Source organism: Sus scrofa, chromosome 13, assembly GCF_054392235.1.
Source record: "Sus scrofa isolate SSC_HxYL_T2T_F1_AM1 chromosome 13, Sscrofa_HxYL_maternal_Yorkshire_Landrace_v2.0, whole genome shotgun sequence".
Classification (NCBI taxonomy): Eukaryota; Metazoa; Chordata; class Mammalia; order Artiodactyla; family Suidae; genus Sus; species Sus scrofa.
Genome location: NC_139395.1, coordinates 222,728,316 through 222,753,472, shown reverse-complemented (window position 1 = coordinate 222,753,472; position 25,157 = coordinate 222,728,316). Strand labels below are relative to the sequence as shown.

The 25,157-nt window shown below is 54.6% G+C and overlaps 5 protein-coding genes across 15 annotated transcripts in view; 1 reads left to right on the top strand and 4 right to left on the bottom strand.

Annotated features, from left to right (window-relative positions):
• Positions 1-25,157, top strand: part of TSPEAR (thrombospondin type laminin G domain and EAR repeats) — a 126,670-nt gene that overhangs the window by 24,743 nt on the left and 76,770 nt on the right. Inside the window, exons 1-2 of one of the 2 annotated variants that reach the window (XM_084992284.1) lie at positions 22,523-22,583; positions 23,838-23,935. The exons of the other annotated variant lie outside the window; for it this stretch is intronic. Coding sequence (XP_084848410.1) covers positions 23,929-23,935 — 7 coding nt within the window. The 5' untranslated portion in view covers positions 22,523-22,583; positions 23,838-23,928. Of the gene's footprint in view, positions 1-22,522; positions 22,584-23,837; positions 23,936-25,157 lie in introns of those variants that run through there. 2 annotated transcript variants of the gene reach the window in all.
• Positions 1,931-5,311, bottom strand: LOC102160031 (uncharacterized). 4 transcript variants are annotated; one of them, XM_084992309.1, is made up of 2 exons: positions 2,127-5,311; positions 1,931-2,030 (listed from the first exon to the last, which is right to left on the bottom strand). In XM_084992309.1, the coding sequence occupies exons 1-2, from the start codon at positions 2,684-2,686 to the stop codon at positions 1,931-1,933; spliced, it is 660 nt and encodes a 219-aa protein (XP_084848435.1). In that variant the 5' UTR covers positions 2,687-5,311. The 4 variants fall into 4 exon arrangements, with proteins under 4 accessions (XP_084848435.1, XP_084848434.1, XP_084848433.1 ...); XM_084992308.1 differs by having other exon boundaries at positions 1,931-2,120; positions 2,205-5,311; XM_084992307.1 differs by having other exon boundaries at positions 1,931-2,272; positions 2,351-2,686.
• LOC100623490 (uncharacterized) lies at positions 9,259-10,293 on the bottom strand. 3 transcript variants are annotated; one of them, XM_084992287.1, is made up of 2 exons: positions 9,719-10,293; positions 9,259-9,658 (listed from the first exon to the last, which is right to left on the bottom strand). In XM_084992287.1, exons 1-2 carry the CDS (start codon positions 10,291-10,293, stop codon positions 9,358-9,360), a joined length of 876 nt encoding a protein of 291 aa, XP_084848413.1. In that variant the 3' UTR covers positions 9,259-9,357. The 3 variants fall into 3 exon arrangements, with proteins under 3 accessions (XP_084848413.1, XP_084848414.1, XP_084848415.1); XM_084992288.1 differs by having other exon boundaries at positions 9,259-9,867; positions 9,955-10,293; XM_084992289.1 differs by having other exon boundaries at positions 9,259-9,806; positions 10,023-10,293.
• On the bottom strand, positions 19,164-19,973 carry LOC100623393 (uncharacterized). Of its 5 annotated transcripts, none has more exons than XM_084992294.1 (3): positions 19,608-19,973; positions 19,360-19,562; positions 19,164-19,263 (listed from the first exon to the last, which is right to left on the bottom strand). In XM_084992294.1, the coding sequence occupies exons 1-3, from the start codon at positions 19,971-19,973 to the stop codon at positions 19,164-19,166; spliced, it is 669 nt and encodes a 222-aa protein (XP_084848420.1). The 5 variants fall into 5 exon arrangements, with proteins under 5 accessions (XP_084848420.1, XP_084848421.1, XP_084848419.1 ...); XM_084992295.1 differs by having other exon boundaries at positions 19,164-19,328; positions 19,434-19,747; positions 19,823-19,973; XM_084992293.1 differs by having other exon boundaries at positions 19,164-19,529; positions 19,620-19,871; positions 19,920-19,973.
• On the bottom strand, positions 23,925-24,974 carry LOC100623294 (uncharacterized). Its single transcript, XM_003359002.4, has one exon. It carries the CDS (start codon positions 24,925-24,927, stop codon positions 24,235-24,237), a length of 693 nt encoding a protein of 230 aa, XP_003359050.3. The 5' UTR covers positions 24,928-24,974; the 3' UTR covers positions 23,925-24,234.

Below are 25,157 nucleotides of genomic sequence, written 5' to 3'. Positions count from 1 at the left end.
CAATCCCTGACCTTGCTCAGTGGGTTTAGGATCCAGTGTTGCCAAGAGCTGTGGTGTAGGTTGCAGACGTGGCTCGGATCCCGCATTGCTGTGGCTGTAGTGTAGGCTGGCAGCTACAGCTCAGATTAGACCCCTAGCCTGAGAATCTTCATATGCTGTGGGTGCGGCCCTAAAAAGCAAACAAAACAAAGCAGAAAACGAAAACATAAACAAACCCCCAAAACTCCATCTACCAGTCTCTGTCTTTTAGCTGGAGTATGTATACCACCTATGTTTAGTGTGATAATGCTCTGTATTTGTCCCACGCCTTTCCCCCCATTTCTTCTTCTTCTGCTTTCTTTTTGGATTTGTTGACTCTCTTCATGATTCCATATTTTTTTCTTTTGTTGGCTTACTAGCACAGCTCTTTGTTTTGTATTTTTGTGCATTTTGTTTTGCATTTTAAGGTTTATGGTACACACTTTTAACTTAGCACAGTCTATTTTGAAAGCACATTGGCCTTTCAAGTTGTGTCTTGTTTAAGAGGCTCAGAGGAATGCTGTCATTTCTCCCTGGATGGAGCTGATGTTTACTGTTGGTGGAGTTATTGTAAATGAATACATAAGTAACCAAGATCTCTCCAGGTCCTAAGAAAAGCTGATACACACAAGTAGCAGGTAGACGAAGCCACTAAGTTGTAAATTGAGATACATGCAAATCAAGGTGCAAATTTTGCCAGAATTCCTTGGGATGGATGGAAGCAATTTAAAGGCAGCTGGAGGCTGGTGTGACTGTCCCATGTAAGGGTGTTGCCCTAGTATTGGATCATAGCTTAACTGGCCATTTCCTCCCTCCCGCCCTCTTTTCTTCCTTCCCTCCCTTCCTCCCTCCCTTTCTTTCCTCCCCCCACCTCTCTCTCCCTCCTTCCTTTCTTTCCACACTAAAACGAGGATGCATGAGCCAGTTTGGGTTTTCCAAGAAACTATGCCAAGAAGCGGGGATAGATGTGCTAGGGATTTATTGTGGGGGCTCAAGAACGAGTAAGAGGGGTGTGGGCATGGGGAAGAGCCTTAACGTGGCAAGGCTGACCAGACTCTGTGAGCTGCTGTGGGGAGGGTCATGGGGAAGGGGGGGTTAGCCCCTGGGCCACCACGCAGCTCTGAGAATGCCTCAGGCAGGTGGATGGGGTCCCCGAGCATGAAGCCTGCATCCAGCAGGAGTGGCTCTGCTGTGGTCTCCCTGCTGGGCCTGGCCCACTGCTGGGAGCAGCCTGATGAGGATGCTGTGGTTGATGGAAGGGTAGCAGGTGGGGTCCTGGGAAGGTAAGGATTCTTCTGGGGGATCTTTGTGCTGTTCTTCTGCTGGCCACCTTTGGTAGGCAGCACCTAGGAGCTGAGGAAATGCTGCTAAACTCCCCCAGGCCCTACCAGGGAGGGCAGACCATGGCTACCCAGAGGGGAGGGAGGGATATGGCCCAGGGCACAGGCTGGAGGGTCCTGCCAGGCCCAGACTCCGGGTCTTCCTGGTTCTCTCCCCACGGAAGGCCGTGGGAGGTGCTGTCTGAGTCCTGGAGGTCATCGTATGCACCCTCCCCTGAGGCGGCCAGGACCCCGCTCAGATCAGGAGGGATGACGTTCGAAGAAGCAGGTGCAGTCAAGAGGGCGCGTTAATCAGGCCAGGAGGGTGATGGGAGAAGGGCTGGAGCCGGACGAGGGGCAAAGCCCAGAGGGACGACCTGCTGTGATGACTCAGGCCTGAGCTTAGGTTCTGGGATGGCCATGGCAGCAACTGCTGAGAAGACCCTTGAGACCTTCCTGGTGACAAAAGGAGATGGCCTGTGGGTGTCCTTTGTGAGGTTAAACTCTTGGAGGACACTAAAGGCTGGTGTCTCTGAGCTCAGCTCTTCTGCTGAGGTACCTGAGCCTGGCTGGCCCTGGGGGGACGGGCCTGGTCAGCAGCAGGACTCACAGGCCGAGGCGGGCACGCAGCAGGCGGGGCGGGAGCATGTGGGGCGGCAGAGCAGGGACACGCAGGAGGCCGGGCGGCAGCAGCTGGGCTGGCAGCAGGAGGCGGGGGCCCCACAGGAGGAGACGGGCACGCAGCAGGCGGGGCGGCACACGGGCCGGCAGAGGAGGGACACAGAGGACGAGGGTCTGCAGCAGGATGAGGGGCAGGGGCAGGGGCAGGGCTGGCAGCACGAGGTGGCCGAGCAGGGGGAGGCCTCGCAGCACACGGGTGTGCAGCACACAGGTGTGCAACAGACGGGCCTGCAGCAGACGGGCACACAGCAGGCCTGTTGGCAGGGGGAGGAGGTGCAGCAGGACGACTGGCAGCTCGACTGCTGGCAGCAGGAGTCTGAGCAGGGGGAGGCCTCACAGCACACAGGTGTGCAGCACACGGGTGTGCAACAGACAGGCCTGCAGCAGACGGGCCTGCAGCAGATGGGCACACAGCAGGCCGGCTGGCAGGGGGAGGAGGTGCAGGAGCTGGTGCAGCCTGACAGGCAGGGGCTGGGCTCACAGCTCGCTGGGGTGCAGACGAGGGCCAGGCGGGGCGTGGGGGTGCAGCAGGGGGCCTCACAGTAGCTCTCTGGACAGTCATCCCACTGCCAGGAGGAGCCGGTGCAGGGGTGACAGGGACCGGGCAGGCAGACGTGGCTGCCATAGCTCAGGTCGCTGGAGCAGCCGGACAGGGTGGAGGCGGCCATGGTGGAGGCGGTGGGGCTGGAGGAGGTGTGAGTGTGTGTGAGTATGTGTGAGTGTGTGTGAGGTGCTCTGTGATGCCAGGCCTTTTATATCCGCTGTGTTGTCCCAGCAGGAAGCGTTGGGGCTGAGAGCAGGTGCAGGAGCCCCTCATTAGTGGTGGCGTATTTTTGGCAACAGTTTTCACTCATTAGACTCGTGAGTGTGAATATCCTGAGTTGCAGGTTGTTTCCCCAGCCTTCCTTTGTTTGGTTCCAGAAAAGTTTGGAAAAATATTTGAGGCAAGGTCATGCTGAGCAGAGGTTTATAGGCAAAGTGATGCATTGTAGTTCCATAGCTCCTGTCCTTGAGGTGCTTTAAATATTTTCCAATTTACATGTAAGCCTTTAAAGTAGAACAAAAAGTGAAACTTGCACATCTTGCAGAATACAGCATGCAGAGGACTGGTTAGCTGAAGCTGAGTGCCCCCCCTGCCCTCCAGTCACCTGAGCCCCTCTAAGCAGGGTGCTTAGAGTGTCAATGCCGCCAGAGTGGCTGGCTGTGAACTTTCTCCTTTGCTTCTGTGACACAGTCAGATGTCTCTTTGTTCCATTTCATCATGTACTCTGGATTTTTTTCCATGTTCCTTTTGCTCTGGTAAAAGATTGGACTTTTTCCTATATGTTGGTAGGTTTTGCATTTTAAGACCTCTTGTAAGGGAGTTCCCATTGTGGCTCAACAGGTTAAAAACCTGACATAGTGTCCATGAGGATGCTGGTTTGACCCCTTGCTTCTCTCCATGTGTTAAGGATCCAGCATTGCCACAGGTTCTGGTGTAGGTCACAGATGAGGCTCAGATCCTATGTTGCTGTGACTGTGGTGCAGGCTTGCAGCTGCATCTCCAATTCAACCCTTAGCCCAGGAACTTACATATGCCACAGGTGCAGCCATAAAAAGAAAAGACCAGTGGGAAAAAAACATCTCTTGTATGCCCAAAAAATACGTGGACTTTACAATTACAGTTGATGATAGTTTGGCTGGGTATAGAATTCTGGTTTTAAATAGTTGTTTCTTCCAAACATCAAAGACGTGTTTCCATTTTTGGTGGTGTCCAGAATTCCTGATGAGAGTCTGAGGTCATTTTTCATTTGTTTTTAATCTATATTTTTTAACTCTGCAGGAGCTTTTGGTTTTTCTTTCCAGTCTTGTTCTCAAACGTCATGTTTATGTTTCTAGGCTTGTATATTAATTTACTTTCTGTGATTGGGGCTCGCCGAGCCTTTTGGTTTGAGGGCTTGCTCAGGAAATGTCTTTGTACTATTTTAAAAACTTTTTCATCTTTATGGGCTTTACTTTTGTGATGCCTGTGGGATGTCAGAGCTTCTGGAACTAGCCTTCCTATCTCTTAATCTTTCTCTTATTTTCCTTATGTTTAACCTTTGCTCTTTTCTCTAAGAGATCTTCTTGATTTTTATCTTTCATACTGCATTCCAATCTTCTGCCATTTCCAGTCTGTTTTTTTTTTTTGGCCTTTAATCAACTTATTTCCAAATTTAAAAATGTCACACATTATTATCTGGTTATTTATGTATTTATTTTGGCAGCTTGATTTAATCTTGTGGTGTGAATGAGAAACATTGCTCTACAACCTTGATATCATCAGTGTGCATTTTCATAAACTTCCCACCAGCAAGTAACCTGTTTTTCAGACACCAGATAAGGCCTGCTCCTTGATGTCAGCCATTTGATTTCCTGAATAAAAGACTAAGCTGTTTTATTTTTATGCATTGGATGTCTCATTCCAACTTACACACTAATCTGATTCCATCTGCTTCTCTATTTAATAAACCTATGCAGGGTCCTACTGAAGCACCTTCTTGTTTTTATACTGCTTTGATTTAGCTTTTCTTATGACTTTTTATTTTTTATTTATTTTTATTTTTGCTTTTGAGGGCCGTACTTGTGGCATGTGAAAGTTCCCAGGCTATGGGTTGAATTGGAGCTACAGCTGCCAGCCTATGCCACAGCCATAGCCATGGCAGATCTGAGCCACATCTGTGACCCACACCACAGCTCAAAGCAATGCTGAATTCTTAACCCATTGAGTGAGGCCAGACATTGAACCCATATCCTTATGGACACTAGTTGGGTTCATAACCCGCTGAGCCAAAACAGAAACTCCCATATCCTTTTTTTTTAAACTTATTTATTTCTTAATTTTTTGGCTGTACCCAAAACATATGGAAGTTCCCATGCCAGGGACTGAATCCAAGACACAGCTGCCACAGTGCTGGATCCTTTAACCTGATGTTTGTACCTGCTCCAACCTGAGCCACTGCAATGAGATTCTTCACCCGCTGTGCCATGGTAGGAACTCCCTCTTATGACTTTTTAAACATCCTTTCAGGGGCTCTTTGAGGGTTTGTGAGAGAACCACGTGCTTCTTCCAGTTCCCGGAGCTGAAGGATTCAGTCTTGCTTCAGCGCAATAAGAACAACTCTAGGGAGTTCCCACGCAGCTCACTAGATTTTAAGGATCTGGCATTGTCACTGTTGGGGCTCGAGTTGCTGCCATGGTGCTGGTTGGATTCCTGGGCCACGACTTCCACATGCCGCTATGAGGTGGCCAAAAAAAAAGAAAAGAAAAGAAAAGAAAAGAACAGCTCTAGTCTCCGGGACATTTTGCTGTTGAGTGTTTGGAAGTGCATAGTCACACCGAGGGCCCCCTGGACCCGCGTGTGCCGATGAAAAGCTGCTGTGACGAGTGCAGTGCCCTGTGGAAGGGACAGAGGGAGCATCAGGGAAGCGGAGGACCCAAGCTTCTGACTTTCTCTCTTGGCTGTAAAGGGCTCTGCTTTGTCATGTCCCCTCCCGCCCCTGCCAACTTCTCCCAGGCCTGGTCACCGGAAGCCCTGGGATTTGAGGGTGGGAATAAGGAGGGTGTGGGGACGCCTGACGCCGGGTCTGGGACCGGCCAGGGACAGGGATAAAGGTGTCGTCCACTCTTCCCACAGCTGCCTCTGAGCTACAGCCTGATCTAAAGGGTGCAGGCTCTGCCTCCTTTACCAGCAGGTCCTTTTAGGCAGCATCCTCCTCCTTGGCCTGTGGGCTTCCTGCATCCCTGGCCAGTGCATCCTTCTACTCCCACTGCTTTAAGCACAGCTCTTCGAGGGTCCCAGGCCACCTTCCCGGGCTGGCAGCCCTCACCGAGATGGGTCCTGTGGCTCCAGAAACCCCTGATTGGGTCTGGAAGGGCGGGTTCAGTGGAAGGTCAAATGATCAAGTGGGTTTTAAAACAGGTGAAATATCTCTGGGCATTGGCATGTGAACAGAGGGCAGGGTTCTCTGGTCCTGGGTGGGCAGATGGGGGTCGAGCCAGGAGGGAGGGCGGGGGGAGGGTCTGGCAGACTGTGCGACAGGCAGCACCCCCACCCCCTGGCCCCAGCCAGCCCTCCTACTTTACTCTGTCACGTGCCTGATGTAGCCCAACCTGGAAGGACACCTGTGAGAACAGGCCCTGCCGTCTGGGTCCCACAGGTGACAGAAGTGCCTTCAGCAGCCTGCGTGTGTGTGTGTGTGTGTGTGTGTGTGTGTGTGTGTGTGTGTGAGAATCTGCTGAGGCTGCTAGGCTTTTGTCTTCCGGGTATTAGTATCGTTAATTATATCGTTTCTAACCTGCGTTCTGAGACACACTCTGCGTGACAACAGTGTATGATTCTTTGACTGTGGTCCGTGTTAAGTTTGCTAACACTTGATTTAGGATCTCTTTTTGTCACTTGCTTTTTTAAATTAAACTGTAGTTGACCTACAGCGTTGTGCCAATGTCTGCTGCACAGCAAAGTCACCCCGTCATCCACATATATACGTGTGTGTGTGTGTGTGTGTGTGTGTGTGTGTACATCCTTTTTCTCATACGATCTTCCACCACGTTCTATCCCAAGAGATCGATGCGGTTCCCTGTGCGGTGCGGCAGGACCTCCTTGCTTATCGGTCGAGATGTCATAGTTTGCATTTACTAACCCCAGACTCCACGTCCATCCCGCTAAATGTCCATCGAGAGGAGCAGGTGAAGGCGATGTGGTGCATATGTACAGTGGAAGCCTACTCAGCCATTAACTGAACAAAATAATGGCATTTGCAACTAGAGATTCTCATCCTACGGGAAGTAAGTCAGGAAGAGAGAGACAGATGCTGCATGAGAATCCTCGTGTGTGGAACCTAAAATGCGGCGCAGATGAACCATCTGCAAAACAGACACAGACTCGCAGGCACACTTATGACCCTCAGATGAGCCTGGTCACCAGCCAGTCCCCCCCCGCCCCGTCCCTCTTGCGCTCTCTCCCTCTCTCACGCCGTTGGCTTTGGCATCAGGGCTTTCTCCAGCCCTGTTGGGTAAGCACAGAGGTGGCACCGCGGATGAGGGTCCTGCCGGGGCTGACCCTTGGCAACCGTTCCTCCTCCCAGAACCTTGTAGGAAGGTCTCCCTCGCGTGGCTCACTGATCCCCAGGCTCCCCCAGCTCTGCGATGCCGCCCTCGGCTTGTTTTGGTCCCACCGTTCGTGTCACCTTTGAGCTCAAGGAAGCTTTCTCCTCGTGGTGGGTTACTTTCTTCCATCCTCAGGCTCTGCCCCCGGGCCTCTGGTTAGGACCACAGGCACTCTGCTCCCTGGATGTGCCTCCCGGGTCTTGCATCGTCATCTCTTTGTCCTTCTGCAGTGCATTCTGGGAGGCTCCTGGCCGGACCTTCCCGGCCTCCACGTTGCCGTCACGCAGACTGCCTGTTGGGGTCCTTTTTATTTGGGGTGCCATGCTTTTCATTTCCAGGAACTCGGAGGGTTTCCTTCCCTGCTTCCCTCCCTTCTCTCTGCCTCTTTCCTTCCTTCCTTCCTTCAAAAACAGCAGCTCGTTCTAATCTACGGAATGGTAGTGCCCCCCCCCCCATTTCCTTGTCATTGGCTCAGAGCTTTGCTCCCCTTCCATGCTCATTTCCTTACTTGCTTGGGCCCCTGGGTGGTCACCCCTACTTCTAAGCAAGAGTCTGGAGGGTGCAGTGTCCACTCGCAGCACGCCTCCGCACAAGCCAATATATTCTTCTGCACAGAGGGCCGTCGGCCAGGGCCCTGGCGGCGGGGGGCTTTTCAGACGGATGTGGGGCGCCCGCCTTGTCTTGAAGTTTCCTGGAGCCCTGCCTGTCCCCCCTGTCCTGTGACCCAGGCCGGGAGCCTTGGGTGCACCGTCTCCACGCAGAGTCAGCTGGATGCACTGGGCTGGGCCTTCACGACGTGAGTCCAGGAGTCTCTGACCCAGGGTGACCCAGCTTGTCCTCTTGGGCAGCCCTGCTGCCACCCAGGAAAAGCTGTTTGTCCAGTCCTGTTGCCACCTCTCTTTCTGGGGTTTTAGCGTCAGCCCGAGCATCCTGCGCCGATGTTTCCAGAAGGCCCTCAGGGAGACTGTGCCTGCTGATGGCCCGCGGGCTCCTCTCGGCCCAGAGGGCCACTGGTTTCCATCCGGTGCCGAGGAGACAAAAGCCTCAGTCAGTAAACCACCGACACTGCGACTGGAACGAGGTTCCGCTCTTACCAGATTCACGGAGAAGCACTTCCCAGGCCGCACGCTTCACTGTGTAAACTCACGATGCGTGGGCTCCGCTGTATCCAGAGTGGTGCAACCATCACCTTGACTGAACTGTGGGACCTTTCCGCACCCCGAACCTACCGCAGCCGCTCCCATCCTCCACCCCCCCGTCTCCCACAACCCCTGATCTGCCTCTGCCCCTGCACTGGCCTGTTCTGGACGTGTCACATCCACAGTCACGCACCGTGCGGCCTTCTGTGTCTGGCTCCTCTCGCCGAGCATCGCGCTTTGGCGGTTCGCCCACGTGGCAGCCTCGCTGAGGTCAGTGCTCGTGTCTCTAAAAGGCTGAGCAGGCGGAGGCCTCATGGCACATGAGCTGGCAGCACGCTGGTATGCAGCAGACAGGTGCGCAGCAGACAGGTGGGCAACACACAGGTGTGCCACAGTCGGGCTTGTAGCAGACAGGCACACAGCAGCTCTGCTCGCAGGGGGAGGAGGTGCAGCAGGACAGCTGGCAGCTAGACTGCTGGCAGCAGGAGCCTGTGTGGGGCCAGGCACAGACAGACATGCTGCCTAGTCTTGGGGGGCGGCTGCTGAGCTGGGAAGGTGCGAGTGGCTCAGGGGCCCACGGCAAGGGCTGGGGGTGGTCCCCCTTGTTCTGGGACCCCTGGCCTTGGATCCAGGAGCAGCTTTCCTGAGATGGGCCGGCGGCCACACGTGGGGGCTGGGGGTTTTACAGGCCTCAGAGGGGGCCTGGCCTGTGGGGTCACAGAAGCCAACAGCTGGTGTCCCCCTGTACCCTGCCACCCACATATCCACAGACAGGACGGGTCAGTGTGAGACAGAGGTGGCTTTATTAAGTGGTGTCTCTTCCTGGGGTAGAAGCAGACCTGTGGGGCTGAGGGAGCACCCTAGGGCTCAGGAGGTGTGGTCCCTCTGCTGCGGCACCGCTGAGCAGCCAGCGTCAGGAAGGACTGAGTGAGCAGCTCGGGTCCTTGAGATGAGGGGCGGGACGCGGAGGAGGGACTGAGGTCCTACCCCTGTGGCTGTGAAAGCCAGAGAGGGTGCGGCTGCCGGGAGGCTGGTCCTGCTGGGGAAGGGGTCTTGGATGAGACCAGGAAGGATCAGCAGCAGGACTCGCAGGCCGAGGCGGGCACGCAGCAGGCGGGGCGGGAGCACGCGGGGCGGCAGAGCAGGGACACGCAGGAGGCCGGGCGGCAGCAGCTGGGCTGGCAGCAGGAGGCGGGGGCCCCGCAGGAGGAGACGGGCACGCAGCAGGCGGGGCGGCACACGGGCCGGCAGAGGAGGGACACGGAGGACGAGGGTCTGTAGCAGGACGAGGGGCAGGGGCAGGGGCAGGGCTGGCAGCACGAGGAGGCCGAGCAGGGGGAGCCCTCACAGCACACGGGTGTGCAACAGACAGGCCTGCAGCAGACGGGCGTGCAACAGACGGGCGTGCAGCAGACAGGCCTGCAGCAGACGGGCACACAGCAGGCCTCCTGGCAGGGGGAGGAGGTGCAGCAGGACGACTGGCAGCTCGACTGCTGGCAGCAGGAGTCTGAGCAGGGGGAGGCTTCACAGCACACAGGTGTGCAACAGACAGGCCTGCAGCAGACGGGCACACAGCAAGCCGGCTGGCAGGGGGAGGAGGTGCAGCAGGACGACTGGCAGCTCGACTGCTGGCAGCAGGAGTCTGAGCAGGGGGAGGCCTCACAGCACACAGGTGTGCAGCACACGGGTGAGCAGCAGACGGGCCTGCAGCAGACGGGCCTGCAGCAGACGGGCACACAGCAGGCCGGCTGGCAGGGGGAGGAGGTGCAGGAGCTGGTGCAGCCTGACAGGCAGGGGCTGGGCTCACAGCTCGCTGGGGTGCAGATGAGGGCCAGGCGGGGCGCGGGGGTGCAGCCGCTGGGGGCGCAGCAGGGGGGCTCGCAGCAGCTCTCTGGACAGTCGTCCCACTGCCAGGAGGAGCCGGTGCAGGGGTGACAGGGACCAGGCAGGCAGACGTGGCTGCCGTAGCTCAGGTTGCTGGAGCAGCCAGACAGGGTGGAGGCGGCCATGGTGGAGGCGGTGGGGCTGGAGGAGGTGTGACTCTGTGTGTGTGTGTGTGTGTGTGTGTGTGTGTGTGTGTGTGAGGTGCTCAGGCTGTGGCTTTTATACCCCTCCTGGGTGTGGTGTGTTGTCCTCGTAGGAGGCTCCCCGCACCCCCTTCCTGGTTGACCTGGTGCTCTGTGAGGACACTCAGTGCCAGTTCCACTGTCACGAGATGGCCTCGATCAGCTCATAAAACTTGGTCAGTGCTGGCAGTGTGCCCGGCCCTGGCCTGAGTCTGGCCCCGCAGGACACCCAGAGGAAGCGTGCAGCCTCCCGGGGGCTGACCCCATGGCTCCTCCCGGGCAGGTCACGTGCCAGGGTAGCTCCTAACAGCTCCCGGCCCACGGGCACATGGTCTGTGTGGGTCCAGACCGTGCGGGGCCGCACCTGGGACAGCTGGCTGGCTGTGACTGGGGCAACGTGGAGGAAGGTGCCCGTTTGGGGGAAAAGATGGCACGAGGACAGGCTCTCGCTGGCGGGCTCTGCACTCCCGTGGGCCCTGGTCAGCCAGGAGGATGAGGTCTGAGCTCAGGGAAGGACCTTCTCTCCCCTAAGAAGGAGTGTGCACATTCCGGTGAGGCCAGGGCTCCTTGGTTCCGTAGATGGACCAGATTCAGTCTCAGCTTTGAGTGCTAAACCTTGCTCCCTGTAGCCCACGCTCAGCTGTGCTGGAAGAGGCTGGTCCTGGGTCAGGATTTAATCTAGAGATGTGGAGGTGAGGGTGGTAGGAGAAGCTGCGGGAGGAGCCACCTGCCAGACAGCCAGGACAGGCAGCAGTCCTGGGGCTGGTTTTCCTGGTACCCAGGTGGGGCCAGGCACAGACGGACATGCTGCCCAGTCGGGATTTAATCTAGAGACCAGTGGGGTGAGAGTGGTAAGAGAAGCTGGAGGAAAATCCTTCACTGATGACATTTCAATCAAAACCCAGAGGAAATCTTTCTTATGCAAACTGAAGATATTGAACTGCTAGAAAATATTTGCAATTTGCACGATAGCCAAAAGGTTAATAGGAACATTTTAAAGTCCTTAAATAAAAACAATATAAGATATAAAAGAATCAAGCAACATTCAAAAATTTCCAATAATCCCATGAAAAGCTGCTTGATCTCAATAGATAGTTTTCCAAATTAAAACATAAATGTCCCACCCGTAAGACAAACCAAAATTGACAGTGCAGGTCATTTCTAGTGCTGTTGGGCATGGGGCCTCACCCTTAGAAACCCTTAGCAGGCGTGACGCTCTTTTACTGTGATAACAAATAACGTGACATTTATGATTTTATCCAATTTCAAGTGTACAATTCAGTGACATGTAGTATAGTCACATGTACTGAACCTTGGCCGCTGCTACTAGTTCCAGAACATTCCATCACTCTAAAAGGAAATCCTATACTGTTGAGCAATCCCTCCCAGCCCCTGTCAATCACTGGCCTGCTTTCTGTCTCTATGACTTTGCCTGTTGTGCACCTTTCATGTAGGTGGGATCATGTAACATATAGCGTTTTGCACCTGGGTCTTTCACTCAGCCTGATGTTTTCAAGGTTCATCTACATGGTAGCATGTAGCAGTGCTTCATGCCTGTGTATAGCTAATATTCCCTCGTATGGATGGACCCCGTTTTATTTATCCATTCATCAGTTGATGGACATTTGTGTCATTTCCACCTTTCGGCTAATGTGAATAAAGCTGCTTTAAACATTTACACAAGCTTTTGTTTGAACACCTCTTTTTGATTCTCTTGGGAGTATGCATAGGAATGGAATTGCCACATCATGTGTTACTCTATGTGTAACATTTTGAGGAACTGCCAGACAGTTTTCTATAGCAGCTGCACCATTTTACATTCTCACCAGCCTTGAATGAGGATTCCAATTTCTCCACATACTCACTGACTTGTTATTTTCTGTTTTTTGTTTTTGTTTTTGTTTTTAAACTGTAGCCACCCTAGTTGGGGGGGAAGTGGCATCCTGTTTAGGTTTTTGTTTTTGCATTTCCATAATGACCAGTAATATTGCACTTCCTTTCATGTGCTTATTGGCTGTTTGTGTATCTTCTTTGGAGATATACAAACTATCTATCAAAGTGCTTTACCTGTTTTTAGTTGAGTTGTTTGTCTTTTAGTTGTTGAGTTGTAGGAGTTCTTTATGTTTTCTGAATACTAGACCCTTATCAGAACTATGATGAAATATTTTCTTCCATTCTGTGGGTTGCCTTTTCATTTTCTTGATCATGTACTTCAATATACAAAACTTTTTAATTTTAATGAAGTCAAATTTATCCTTTTTTTTTTCTTTTGTTGCTTATACTTTTGGTGTCATAGCTAAGAAAGCATGGCCAAATCTAAGGTCACAGAGATTTACCCATATGTTTTCTTCTAAGGGTCATAGTTTTATCTTATATTTAGATCTTTGATGCATTTTGAGTTAATTTTTGTACATGCTGTGAGATAGAGCTCAACTTCATTCTTTTGCGTGTGACTATCAGCTGTCCCAGCATCAGTTACTGAAGAGACTATTCTTTCCGCATTGAATGGTCTTGATATTCTTGTTGAAAATCAGTGGACTATAGATGTATGGTTTTATTTCTAGAATCTCAATTTTATTCCATTGATCTATATGTCCATCGTCATCCTTGTACCACTTTTTGATTGCTGTGTCTCTGGGCTAAGTTTAATTTCTTCCTTTCTGATTTGAGTATCTTTTATTTCTTTTTCTTGCCCAATTTCTGTAGCTAGCACTTCCAGGACAATGCTGAATACAAGTGATGAAAATGTGCATCCTTGTGTTCCCGATTGCAAGGGGGATGTTTTCGGTCTTTCACCATTGAGCATTATGTTAGCTGTGGGCTTTTCATAACGCCTTCTAGTGTGTTGAGAATGATTCCTTCTACTCTTTGCTGGCTGGGTGTTTCTATCATGAAAGAGTGTTGGTTTTTGTCAAACTCTTTTCCTATATACACTGAGATGATTGTGTGATTTTTCCCCACTGAATTTTATTTATATGGTGCATTTTATTGATTGTTTTTCAAATGTTGAACCACTCTTGTATTCTTTGGATAAACCTCACTTGGTTGTGGTGTATAACCCTTTTAATATGCTTCTGGATTTTTTTTGAAGTTTTAAAAATCTATTTACGGAATGTCAATCTGTAGGGTTGGTTGGTTTGTTTGTTTTTGTCTTTGTCTGGCTCTGATTTGAGAAGAGATGAGAAAGATTTGTGAGGATTGCTCTACAAATGTTTGGTAGTATTCAGCACTGAATCAATGGTCCTGGGATTTTCTTTGGGGACAGGGTTTTGGTTACTGATTTGATCTTGTTCCTTGTTTTATGTATATTCAGCTTGCCTATTTCTTACTGAGTCAGTTCACTCACTTTAGGTCCAAAGATACTAATAAATTGAAAGTGAAAGGATGAAAAAAGATAGTTCATGCAAATAGTAACCAAAAGAGAGATGGGTGGCAATAATAAAATTAGAAAAAATGGACTTTGAGTCAAAAATTATAGTAAGGAACACATAAGGAAATTAAATATTGATAAAAGTATTAATATATCAAGAAGATATGATAGAAGTCATGGCTTAGCAGTAACAAACCAGACCAGTGCCCATGTGGAAGCTGGTTTGATCCCTGGCCTTGTCCAGTAGGTTAAGGATCTAGTGTTGCTATGAGCTGTGGTGTAGGTCACAGATGTAGCTTGGATCCCATGTTGCTGTGGCTGTGGTGTAGACTGGCAGCTGCAGCTCTGATTTGACCCCCTAGCCTGGGAACTTTCATATGCCACAGTTACAGCCCTAAAAAGCAAAAGAAAAAAAATAAAAAAGATATGACAATTATAAACCTATATTCACCTAGCGATAGACTCTCGAAATATATAAAGCAAAACTGACAAAATTGAAGAAAGAGATGGTTATAGTTTTACAATAATAGTTGGTGACTTTAATATTATTTCCATTAATAAAAAATGGACTAGAATAACAAGATCAAAGATCAGTAATGAGATAGACAACTAGAAGGACACTGTAAACCAACTAGATCCGGCACATGCAGAACACTCAGCAACAGAGTGCACATTCTTCTCAAGGGCACAAGCAGCATTCTCCAGATTAGCCCATATGTAAGGTCGCAAAACAAATCTCAGCAAATTTTAAAAGATTGAAACCATGCAATTTCTCTGACCACAGTGGAAAGAAACTAGAAGTCAGTAGCAAAAGAAAAATGGGAAAATTCACAAATATGCAGAAATACAAACAGCACATGCTTAACCAATCGGTGGGTTAAAGAAGAAATCTCAAGAAAAATTAGAAAATACTTTCAGGTGAATGTAAATGAAAACACAGCCAACCAATACTTACGGGATACGGCAAAAAACAGTCCCAAGAGGGAATGTATAGCTGTCAACACTTACATTCCAAAAGAAGAAAGATTTCAAACCAATGACCTGACTTTACCCTTTAAAGTTTTAGTTGTAGTTTAAAAAACGAAACCCAAAACTAGTAGAAGGAAGGAAATACTCAAACACCGATGAATGAAATAGAAACTAGAAAGAAGAGACGATCAGTAAATCTAAAAGTTGATTCTTTGAAAAGAGCAGTAAAACCAACAAGCCTTTAGCTAGGCTGGCTGAGGACGAAAGAAAAGACCCAAATTGCTACTATCAGATACAAGAACAACATTACAGACCTTACATAAATAAAAAGGATTATATGAGATTACTACGAACAACTATTCTCACAAAAAATTAGATAACCTAATTGTAATGAAAAATTCTCATAAACGCAGACTACCAAAACTGACACTTTTCCTGGGATTCTTTCTTTCTTTGTTTGTTTTTTGTCTTTTTAGGGCCACGCTCATGGCATATGGAGGTTCCCAGGCTAGGAGTCAAATCAGAGCCGAAGCCTCCGGCCTACACCACAGCCACAGCAACGTGGGATCTGGGCTGTGGCTGTGACCTACACCACAGCTCATGCTATCACCAGATCCTTGACCCACTGAGCAAGGCCAGGCATTGAACCCTTGTCCTCATGGATGCTATTCGGGTTCGCTAACTGCTGAGCCATGACAGAAAGTCCTTTCCTGGTATTCTTTATTTCTTCACACAGTTTCAAGTTTCTGTTTGGTGCCCTTTTATTTCAGTATGAATTATCATTTCACAGGGCATGTCCACCAGCAATTAACTCTTTCCATTTTATTTAAGCTAGAGATGTCTTAATCTCTTCTTCATTTTTGAAGGATATTTTTGTAGGATATAGACTTTTGGGTTGACAGTTTTTCCTTCCAGCACTTTAAGTACGTCACCTCACTGCTTCTGGCCGCAGTGGTGAGAAGTTGGCTATTAATCTTCTTGCTGCTTTTAAGACTGTCTCTGTCTTTGTCCTTGGATCGTTTGATTGTGATGCGTCTCCGCGTGGAGCCCTTTGGGTGTCTTCTACATGGAGTTCATTTGGCTTCTTGGATATATGGATTCGTACGTTTCCTCAAATTTGGGAAGTTTTGGCCACTGTTTCTTCAAATATACTTGGTGCTGTCCCACAGGTCTCTGGAGCTCTGTTCATTTCTCTTCATTCTTTTTCCTGTCTACTCCTCAAACTTGAGTCTTTCAAATGACCTATCTTCACATTTACTAATTTTTCTCCTCCCTCCTCAAATGTGCTGTTGAGTCCCTTTAGTGACATTTTCATTTCAGTTATTGTACTTTCCAACTCCGGAAGTTCTTCTTGGTTCCTTATTTTTAAAAATAAATTCTGTCTCTTTATTGCTGTTTTCTACTGGGTAAGATGTTCTCTTGGCTTCTCTGTTCTTTATCCATGGTTTCCTTTAAATACTAGAGTACATTAAGAGAGTTGCGGAGTTCCCGTCGTGGCGCAGTGGTTAACGAATCCGACTAGGAACCATGAGGTTGTGGGTTCGGTCCCTGCCCTTGCTCAGTGGGTTAACGATCCGGCGTTGCTGTGAGCTGTGGTGTAGGTTGCAGACATGGCTCAGATCCCGAGTTGCTGTGGCTCTGGCGTAGGCCGGTGGCTACGGCTCCCATTAGACCCCTAGCCTGGGAACCTCCATATGCTGCGGGAGCGGCCCAAGAAATAGCTAAAAAAAAAAGAGAGTTGTTTTCAGACTTTGGTACGTTCAATCCCTGCGCTTCTTCAGGGACATTTTCTCCTAATGTTTTTTTTTTTTTAGTGTGAATGGGACTCATAATTTTTGTTGAAAATTGGACATTTCCAATATTATATGTGGTCATTCTGAATATCAGATTTTCCTCCTTCCCTGTAGTTTGTTGTTGATGATTATTATGGCTTAGTATTTTGTTTGGTGACTCTTCCAAAGCAGTTTTGTAAACAACTGTACTCTTTGTCATGTGTGGTCACAGTTCCATTAGTTTAGTGATCAAGCGGTGATTTGACAGAGAGTTCCTTAAACACTGGAGCCAAAAAATATTTTTTTCCAGACTCTGTAGCTGGCCTCTGTTTGTGTGTTGGGGAATGCCTCCAGTCCTTAGCTGGGCAGTTGACAAAGCTGTCTTCACCTGCCCTTCATGCTTGCTCGGCACTGGAGGTTGAGTTGGGGTGAGTGTGTAGGGCTTTCTCGGGTCCTTCCTGAACATGTGCCCCCTCAGGAGTATTCATGGGGTCTCCCAGGCCCCCGGGAATCTGTGGAAGATTTGAAAGCCCCCTTCCTCAAAGCATCTCACTTCCCAGCTTTCTGTCTTGGGCTTTTGGGGGTGTCTTCCGTTTGCCCAGGTACAGAGACGGCTTGAGTTGACAGACACTCTCCATGCAACTGCCTTTCTGCCTTCGCAGAGTTCTGAGTTACGAGAAATGTGTGGGTCCTTCAAGAAGCCACTCGCAGATTGAAACAGACAACCATACTTCTTTCAGAATAAGGTCTGCCCTGCTCTCGCCAGCACCAGCAGCCTGACCAGACACAGGCCTCGGTCTTCGAGACTGCTGCTGAGCTGGGGACGGGGCTGGGGTGGGGGGAGGCTCTGCTGAAGTGCCACAAGGCGCTCCTGCTGCGGCAGTGACTTTCTTCTTGGCGGAGCACCCTCCTGTTGTCGTAAACCTTTGAGCGTTTCCAGAGTCCTGATGAGGTGGATTCTGAGAGCTTCGCCAGTTTCTTCAGTGTTTCGGGGCGGGGGCCCCTGAGTCGCCTATTCCCTGTCTTTCTTGACGTCACTCTTAGCACAATATTGAAAAGCCCTTTGGAGGGCACTTGTCAGTATCTTCCAGAATTTCAAATTGGCGAACACTCAGACCTGGCGGTCCCAGGTCTAGAAATGCAGGCGCCTTGAAACATGCAGCAGCATGCAGAGGCACGGAGAGGACCCCGCGGTGCTGGGGTTTGTGACAGTCAGAACCAGGGAGACTTTAAACCCTTGTCCACCTGCTGTTAATGAACCACTGGTGGTAGATCCACGGTTCGGGATGCTCTGTGCCTGGGCAAAGAAACCATAAAGTTCTTCCTATGTAACCGCCGAAGACAGGGAAACGAGTGCCCCTGGGGGGTGACTCCATGCCAGTGTGTGTGTGTGTGTGTGTGTGTGTGTGCACGTGCATGTCTTTTCAGGGCTGCACCCGTGGCATATGGAGGTTCCCAGGCTAGGGGTCTAATCGGAGCTGCAGCCGCTGGCCTGTACCGCAGCCACAGCAACGCCAGATCCTTAACCCACTGAGTGAGGCCAAGGATCGAATCCGCAATCTCATGGTTCCTCGTCAGGTTCATTAACCACCGCACCACAATGGGCGCTCCCACACTGCTGTTAAGGAATGAAGACCCAGAGCCTCTTGCCACAGGTGGGGACTGTCACCTCCCGGTGTCCACACCTGCTGCTCAGCAGCTCCCGCTCTGGGGCCTCTTCTCAGATTTGCTCAGGCGTGTGTGACATGGCATCTGGCGCCGTCAGCCACGCATGTTCCCACTTGTCTCCTGGCCATGGTCTGACACGTGCTCACACTGTCCAGGGCTTGGTGTGGCCTTTCCCACCTGCTCCCCACTAGCTCAGCCCAGCAGGCGGGGGCTCCAGAGCCTGCATCTTCGCATCCTCTGCATCCCTGAAGCTGGCTCATTGGCATGTGCTGGAGCCCAGGGCATCCTGGTGTCTGTGAATGCGTGCGTGAGTCAGGATGCCCAGCTACCTGAGGGCACTGTCTGGACGCTGGGCTGGCCCACTGCTGGGATCTCCCCTGGTCCCTCCTCCCGGCACTGCTGGACTCTGGCTGCCGTGGGATAGCCAGTCCTGTGCCGCAGGAAGGGCTGCCCCTTCCACAGGGAGTTGGGGGGCCTGGATCTGAGCCCAGGAGGTGCCTCCAGGATGTCCCGAGAGCAAAGCTTCGGGAGCCCAGCAGGGCCAAGGGTGTCAGCCAGCAGCACAGTGACAGTACAAGGTAGAGAGCAGCGTCCAGGTGTCAGGGGCAAGAGCCGCCCCAGTCCCCAAATGTAGGCATAGATGGAGGGTCCCGGGCTCACAGCTGCCCTCCCACCCCAGCTGTTTGCGGTTGGCTCGAGAACCAGTGAGGGGAGCAGAGCTTTTATTGGTGCTCAGAGGTGGACAGTGACACTGCTTTGTGCAGGACCAGGGTCAGGAGGGCCCACGGTGACCAGGGAGGCCATGGCGGGGAGTGAGGAAGCAGCTGTGGAGCAGCCAGGGCACCTGCAGGCCAAGGTCAGGAGAGGAGCTCAGTGAGCAGGTCAGGCCCCTGGTCTGGCCTGGGGAGGGAAGCCGGTCTTTCATCTATGCTGAGTGAGACCTGGGTGGGATCAGCGAGAAGCCAGGTGGTCAGGGGCTTCAAGGGTCTGATGGAGGATCCCTGGAGACGGCGGCCCTGGGGGGACGGGCCCGGTCAGCAGCAGGACTCGCAGGCCGAGGCGGGCACGCAGCAGGCGGGGCGGGAGCACGCGGGGCGGCAGAGCAGGGACACGCAGGAGGCCGGGCGGCAGCAGCTGGGCTGGCAGCAGGAGGCGGGGGCCCCACAGGAGGAGACGGGCACGCAGCAGGTGGGGCGGCACACGGGCCGGCAGAGGAGGGACACGGAGGACGAGGGTCTGCAGCAGGACGAGGGGCAGGGGCAGGGCTGGCAGCATGAGGAGGCCGAGCAGGGGGAGGCCTCACAGCACACGGGCGTGCAGCACACGGGTGTGCAACAGACAGGAGTGCAACTGACGGGCCTGCAGCAGACAGGCCTGCAGCAGATGGGCACACAGCAGGCCTGCTGGCAGGGGGAGGAGGTGCAGCAGGACGACTGGCAGCTCGACTGCTGGCAGCAGGAGTCTGAGCAGGGGGAGGCCTCACAGCACACAGGTGTGCAGCACACGGGTGTGCAACAGACAGGAGTGCAGCAGACGGGCCTGCAGCAGACAGGCCTGCAGCAGACGGGCACACAGCAGGCCGGCTGGCAGGGGGAGGAGGTGCAGGAGCTGGTGCAGCCTGACAGGCAGGGGCTGGGCTCACAGCTCGCTGGGGTGCAGACGAGGGCCAGGCGGGGCGCGGGGGTGCAGCCGCTGGGGGCGCAGCAGGGGGGCTCGCAGCAGCTCTCTGGACAGTCGTCCCACTGCCAGGAGGAGCTGGTGCAGGGGTGAGAGGAACCGGGCAGGCAGACGTGGCTGCCGTAGCTCAGGTCGCTGGAGCAGGGGGACAGGGTGGAGGTGGCCATGGTGGGGTCGGTGGGGCTGGAGGAGGTGAGTGTGTGTGAGTGTGTGTGAATGTGAGTGTGTGTGTGTGTGTGAGGTGCTCAGGCTGTGGCTTTTATACCCCTCCTGGGCGTGCGTGTTGCCCCTGCAGGAGGCTCCCCGGTCCCCTTCCTTGTGCGGGGGCAGGTCCCAAGGCCGCCTGAGGTAGCGTCTGTTGGGTGGCCCTGGGCCCTGAGCCACAGGATGAACAGGAAACACAGGGCGGGCAGGGAGGGGCCTTGGGACCTGACAAACGAGGTGATGTGTGACCTCGCGGATCCTGGAATTGGGGCTGGAGGGGGTGCAGCCGGGCTGAGTCTGGAGGGATCTGGGTTGGAGGGCAGGGGTGCGGGGGTGGGGTGGGCAGGAGGACCAGCCCGGAGCTGGGAGCCAGAGTAGAGGTGGAGCAGGGGCAGCAGGCCTGGGCCTGGAGGCCGCAACAAGCCTGATCCGGAGGCGTGGCTGTTGCCCCGACGGTGCCCCGCTCCTGCCCACCTGGCCAGGGTGCTGCCCCTCTGTCCCTGGGGGCACTTCCCCCTGCGTAATCCGCGAGTCAGGGCCGCGGCGGGCGGCCGGCTCTGTGGCTCGGGCGTGCCGCAGTCATGGCTTTGTGTCCCCCGGCCACATCCCTGCCCAGCCTGCCTCACACACGGGCATTTTTGGAGAGTCTGAGACGCCCGCCACCGGGGCTGCAGGGGCTCTTCCAGAGGAGGTGGCAGCCAAGAACCAAGGAGACGATGCGCAGACCGGGTCTGATTCTGGGGCGGGGAGGGGACCACAAAAGACATTATGGGGACATTTGGGGAAATTTGAATATAACCCATGGTTTAATGACACCACCGTTTTTATAATATTGTCATCCATGGGCAGGAGGGTGTGTTGGGAGCATGTGGGAGAACCTCCTTCCGTTCAGGAGACGCCTGAGGAGGGGTTCAAGGGCGAAGGGCCCAGTGGGGTCACAACACTTAAGGCTCAGCTGAAACAAATGGAGAGAGAGAGGGAGGGGGGAGGGGGAAGAGGAGGAGAGGGGGAGGGGGGAGGGGAGGGGAGAGGGGGAGAGGAAGGGAGGGGGAGGGGGAAGAGGAGGAGAGGGGAGGGCAGAGAGGGGGAGGGGAGGGGGAGGCGAGAGGAGGGAGGGGGAGAGGGGAGGGGAAGGGGAAAGGAGGGGGGAGGAGGAGGGGAGGGGGAGGGTGGAGGGGAATGGAGGGGGAGGGGAGGGGGGAGGGGGAGGCGGGAGGAGGGAGGGGGGATGGGAGGGGAAGGGGAAAGGAGGGGGGAGGGGGGAGGGCGGAGGGGAATGGAGGGGGAGGGGAGGGGGAGGGGAGGGGAGAGGGAAGAGGGGAGGGGGAGGGAAAGGGAGAGGGAAGGGGGGGAGGGGAGAGGGGAGGCGGGAGGAGGGAGGGGGATGGGAGGGGGAGGAGGGAGAGCAGGTGAGCAGATGCCAGCAGCTGGCGAGGTTTTTAAAACTCTCCTATCTTTGAAGATTTTCAGACGTAGTTGGAATAATTAATGATGCCTGATTCATCAGGGTGGTGGAATCCTGGTGTAATTAATTCCACAGTAAAATCACAAGAACACCCCCATCCGTGTCTTTGGAAAGTGTCCCGTGAGACGACACCCGCACCCCCTCTTTACACGAGCTGCCTCGGGAGCAGGGGGGCTGCTTTGCATTGGACCCTTTCGTCAGGGACATTTTCTCCTGGGGTGGCTCCTGTGCCCACAGGCACGGCTGTGCCCGACGTGGTGCCCACGTGCTCACTGTCCTCTCGTCACAGACGTTCAGCTGGTTTCTAGGTGTCGTGGGCGCGGACAGCGCGGCTCCCACGTTTCCACGCTCCAGACCCGCTGGGCCGGAGGCCAGGAGGGCTTCTCGGGGGCCTGTCCCAGCGCCCCGGGCACAGCGAGCCCCCGTCCGCTGGCGCCTGCCCGCCGCGTGGTCGGACTGTTCCACTCGTGCTGGGCGACGGGTGAGGACGGCCCTGATTTCTGGTGAAGCTGAGCCTTTCCTGGGTTTCAAGGCGGTTCCGGTTTAGGGTTCGGGTTCGGGTTCGGGTTCGGGTTAGGGTTAGGGTTGGGTTAGGGTTAGGGTGGTTTAGGGTTCGGGTTCGGGTTCGGGTTCGGGTGGGTTAGGGTTGGGTTAGGGTTAGGATTTAGGGTTAGGGTTGGGTTAGGTTTAGGGTTAGGGTTCGGGTTAGGGTTAGGGTTCGGGTTCGGGTGGGTTAGGGTTAGGGTTAGGGTTAGGGTTAGGGTTAGGGTTAGCGTTAGGGTTAGGGTTAGGGTTAGGGTTAGGGTTAGGGTTAGGGTTAGGGTTAGGGTTAGGGTTAGGGTTCGGGTTCGGGTTTGGGTTCGGGTTCGGGTTCGGGTTAGGCTGGACCGAAGGTTTGCCAGCATTTCCTCTCAGGCCTTCCTCCTCGGTTTGTTTTTCGCAGCCAAGCATCTCCTCTGTCAGTGCGGTTTGCGTTTCCACTTGTCCTCTGCCGTCTTGGGTCATGGGGTCCTCTGTGTCCTCAGGTGCGTCTGTGTTTGCTTTAACCGCTGCTCCTGCTCTTCCACCGGCTCGAGGCAGTCTGGTGATACAGCCGCTAACCTCATTGGTATGTGGGACCCCACAGCCCACCCAGTCCTAGGGCAGAGGGACGAGCCCAGTGTCCCCAAGCCCCCGCAGCACAGCCCTGTCGGGAGCCAACGCTTGAGGCCACCCCCACGGTCCGGGATTCTAGAAGGGCACGGGGTTGGCAGAGACAGGTCGCCCATGGCGGCAGCAGGGCTCGTCTACACAGAAGTCCCCAGCTGGCTGGCATTTGGCTGAGTGGCCGGGAAGGATGGACAGGCAGGGAAGCTGCGGGGTTAAAGGCACTGGGTAATGCAGGGCGTGTAAGGAGCCACGGGCCAGTGGCAGGGGTGCTGGGGAAGCTGAGACGCAGTGGGATGTCAGGCTGGGGCGGTGGGGGCAGGGGTTGTGCTCTGCTGTGTGGACAGATTGAGACTCTGAGGACCAGGGGCAGAGCGAGGAGCTGAGCTCTCTGTGGCCTGTGGCCCCCAGTCCCAGCCTGGCCCGGGTCCGCCAGGGACGGTCTGAGCTCCTGTGGCCCTCGCCCCCCATACATCAGCAGACTCTGTGAGCCCAGTTGGAGGGGTGGCCTCTTTCAGGGGAGTCCCACCCTCCTGCCACTGTCCCCACTCCGCTGGGATCTCCTCCCAGCCCCACCTGTGCTCAGGCAGCCCCAGCATGACACCGAGCAGGGCCCCCCGCTGGCCAGGAAGCCCCAGGGGGAGCAGGGGAGCCCTAGGGCACTGGCTAAAGGCTGGAGACCACCCCGAGCCTCAGGTCAGGGGAGGGGTGCCAGCTAACGCAGCCATGCGCCGGGGATCCGTCTGAGGGCGGGGAGGCGGGGGGTGAACTGATGGGGCCTCGGGGTGGGGCCACAGGGCCCAAGTGCCCTGCATTTCAGCACGAGTCACTGCCAACTCAAGGCTCTCTGATGACCTCGGGGAGGTGGAGGGAGGGCCCAGAGAGCACAGGTCCCCTGTGTAATGAGCAGGGGGCGGGGGCGGGGCCGGGGCGCAGACTGGCCAAGCCCCCATGGGACCAGTCCTTGCTGTCTCCGTCCTTGTCTGGCAGGAGGGCCGCCTGGTACCATGTCGTCAGGTGGGCTGTGGCCCTTGGCACTTGGTACGTGGAGGCCACGCTGGGTTCTCCGGTCCCAGAGAGGCCCTGCAGCTGGGACTCCTTCCTGTGTCCCCCACTCCCAGGCCTCCCAGACGGGGGCCTCGGGGCACTGCAGGGCCTGGGGCCTGGGGGCCTGGGCACCTGCGACCGCCTTCCTGATACTGTTTCTACCTCTCAGTCACACACCCAGACCACCCACGGCTGCTGGAGACCAGAGTCAGATCAAAACCCTGTTTGCCCCCCAGTGAAGATGGAAGGAAGCAGGTCAGATGAAAAGTGAGTTTATTTCTCCAGGTGCCCAAGAAGGTGCTGGCAGGTTGGAAGTCCAGGCCGAGGGACCCGGGCAGAGGAACGGAGAGGGAGGGGAGGTGACCCAGGGGCAGGTGGAGGCGCCTCCTGGGAGGCAGGAGCCCTGGGAGCAGGGCTCAGAGGTCAGGTCAGGATAGTGGGGACGTGAGGGGACCCTGTCCTGAGTGGGGACAGCCACCTAACCCTGGTCGGGACTGAGGGGAGGCTGGGAGGACCAGGTCACGGGGGGGACCTGAGCCCGGCTGGCCCCGGGGGGACAGGCCCGGTCAGCAGCAGGACTCGCAGGCCGAGGCGGGCACGCAGCAGGTGGGGCGGGAGCACGCGGGGCGGCAGAGCAGGGACACGCAGGAGGCCGGGCGGCAGCAGCTGGGCTGGCAGCAGGAGGCGGGGGCCCCGCAGGAGGAGATGGGCACGCAGCAGGCGGGGCGGCACACGGGCCGGCAGAGGAGGGACACGGAGGACGAGGGTCTGTAGCAGGACGAGGGGCAGGGGCAGGGGCAGGGCTGGCAGCACGAGGCGGCCGAGCAGGGGGAGGCCTCGCAGCACACGGGCGAGCAGCACACAGGTGTGCAACAGACAGGCCTGCAACAGATGGGCCTGCAGCAGACGGGCCTGCAGCAGACGGGCCTGCAGCAGACGGGCACACAGCAGGCCGGCTGGCAGGGGGAGGAGGTACAGCAGGATGGCTGGCAGCTCGACTGCTGGCAGCAGGAGCTGGTGCAGCCTGACAGGCAGGGGCTGGACACACAGCTCACTGGGGTGCAGACGAGGGCCAGGCGGGGGGCGGGGGTGCAGCAGGGGGGCTCGCAGCACGTCTCCTGGCAATTGTCCACCTGCCAGGAGGAGCCAGTGCAGGCACTGGGTGAGCAGACCCGGCTGCCATAGCTCTGGTCACTGGAGCAGACAGACAGGGTGGACGCAGCTATAACACAGGTCCTGGAGCCGCAGGCATCGGCCATGTCGGGGTTTGTGCTGGGGGGTGAGCTGGGTGGGGGTGTGAGTGGCGGGTGAGTGACGAGGTGTCTGGGCATCGGGCTTTTATATCCCTTCCTGGGGTGCCGTGCTCCATTCGAGTCTCAACAGTCCTCTTCCTTGTTATTGCTGAGTTTGTCCCCAGACAAAGCTTACTGGTTTGTTTACTGTGAGATGTTTGTAACACTGTCCCCAAGACCTTTGGTGGCTGGTGGTT

Bases quoted from the DNA above. Each gene is read 5' to 3' on its own strand.
- LOC100623490 (XM_084992287.1), bottom strand. From the start codon at position 10,293: ATGGCCGCCTCCACCCTGTCTGGCTGCTCCAGCAACCTGAGCTACGGC. The intron at 9,659-9,718 runs GCCCGTCTGCTG...CGTCTGCTGCAG, and splicing joins TGCCAGGAGGCCTGCTGTGT to GCCTGTCTGTTGCACACCCG.
- LOC102160031 (XM_084992307.1), bottom strand. From the start codon at position 2,686: ATGGCCGCCTCCACCCTGTCCGGCTGCTCCAGCGACCTGAGCTATGGC. The intron at 2,273-2,350 runs GCCTCCCCCTGC...CCCTGCCAACAG, and splicing joins GCACACCTGTGTGCTGTGAG to GCCTGCTGTGTGCCCGTCTG.
- LOC100623393 (XM_084992290.1), bottom strand. From the start codon at position 19,973: ATGGCCACCTCCACCCTGTCCCCCTGCTCCAGCGACCTGAGCTACGGC. The intron at 19,738-19,806 runs GCCCCGCCTGGC...AGGCTGCACCAG, and splicing joins CCCAGCGGCTGCACCCCCGC to CTCCTGCACCTCCTCCCCCT.
- LOC100623294 (XM_003359002.4), bottom strand. From the start codon at position 24,927: ATGGCCGATGCCTGCGGCTCCAGGACCTGTGTTATAGCTGCGTCCACC.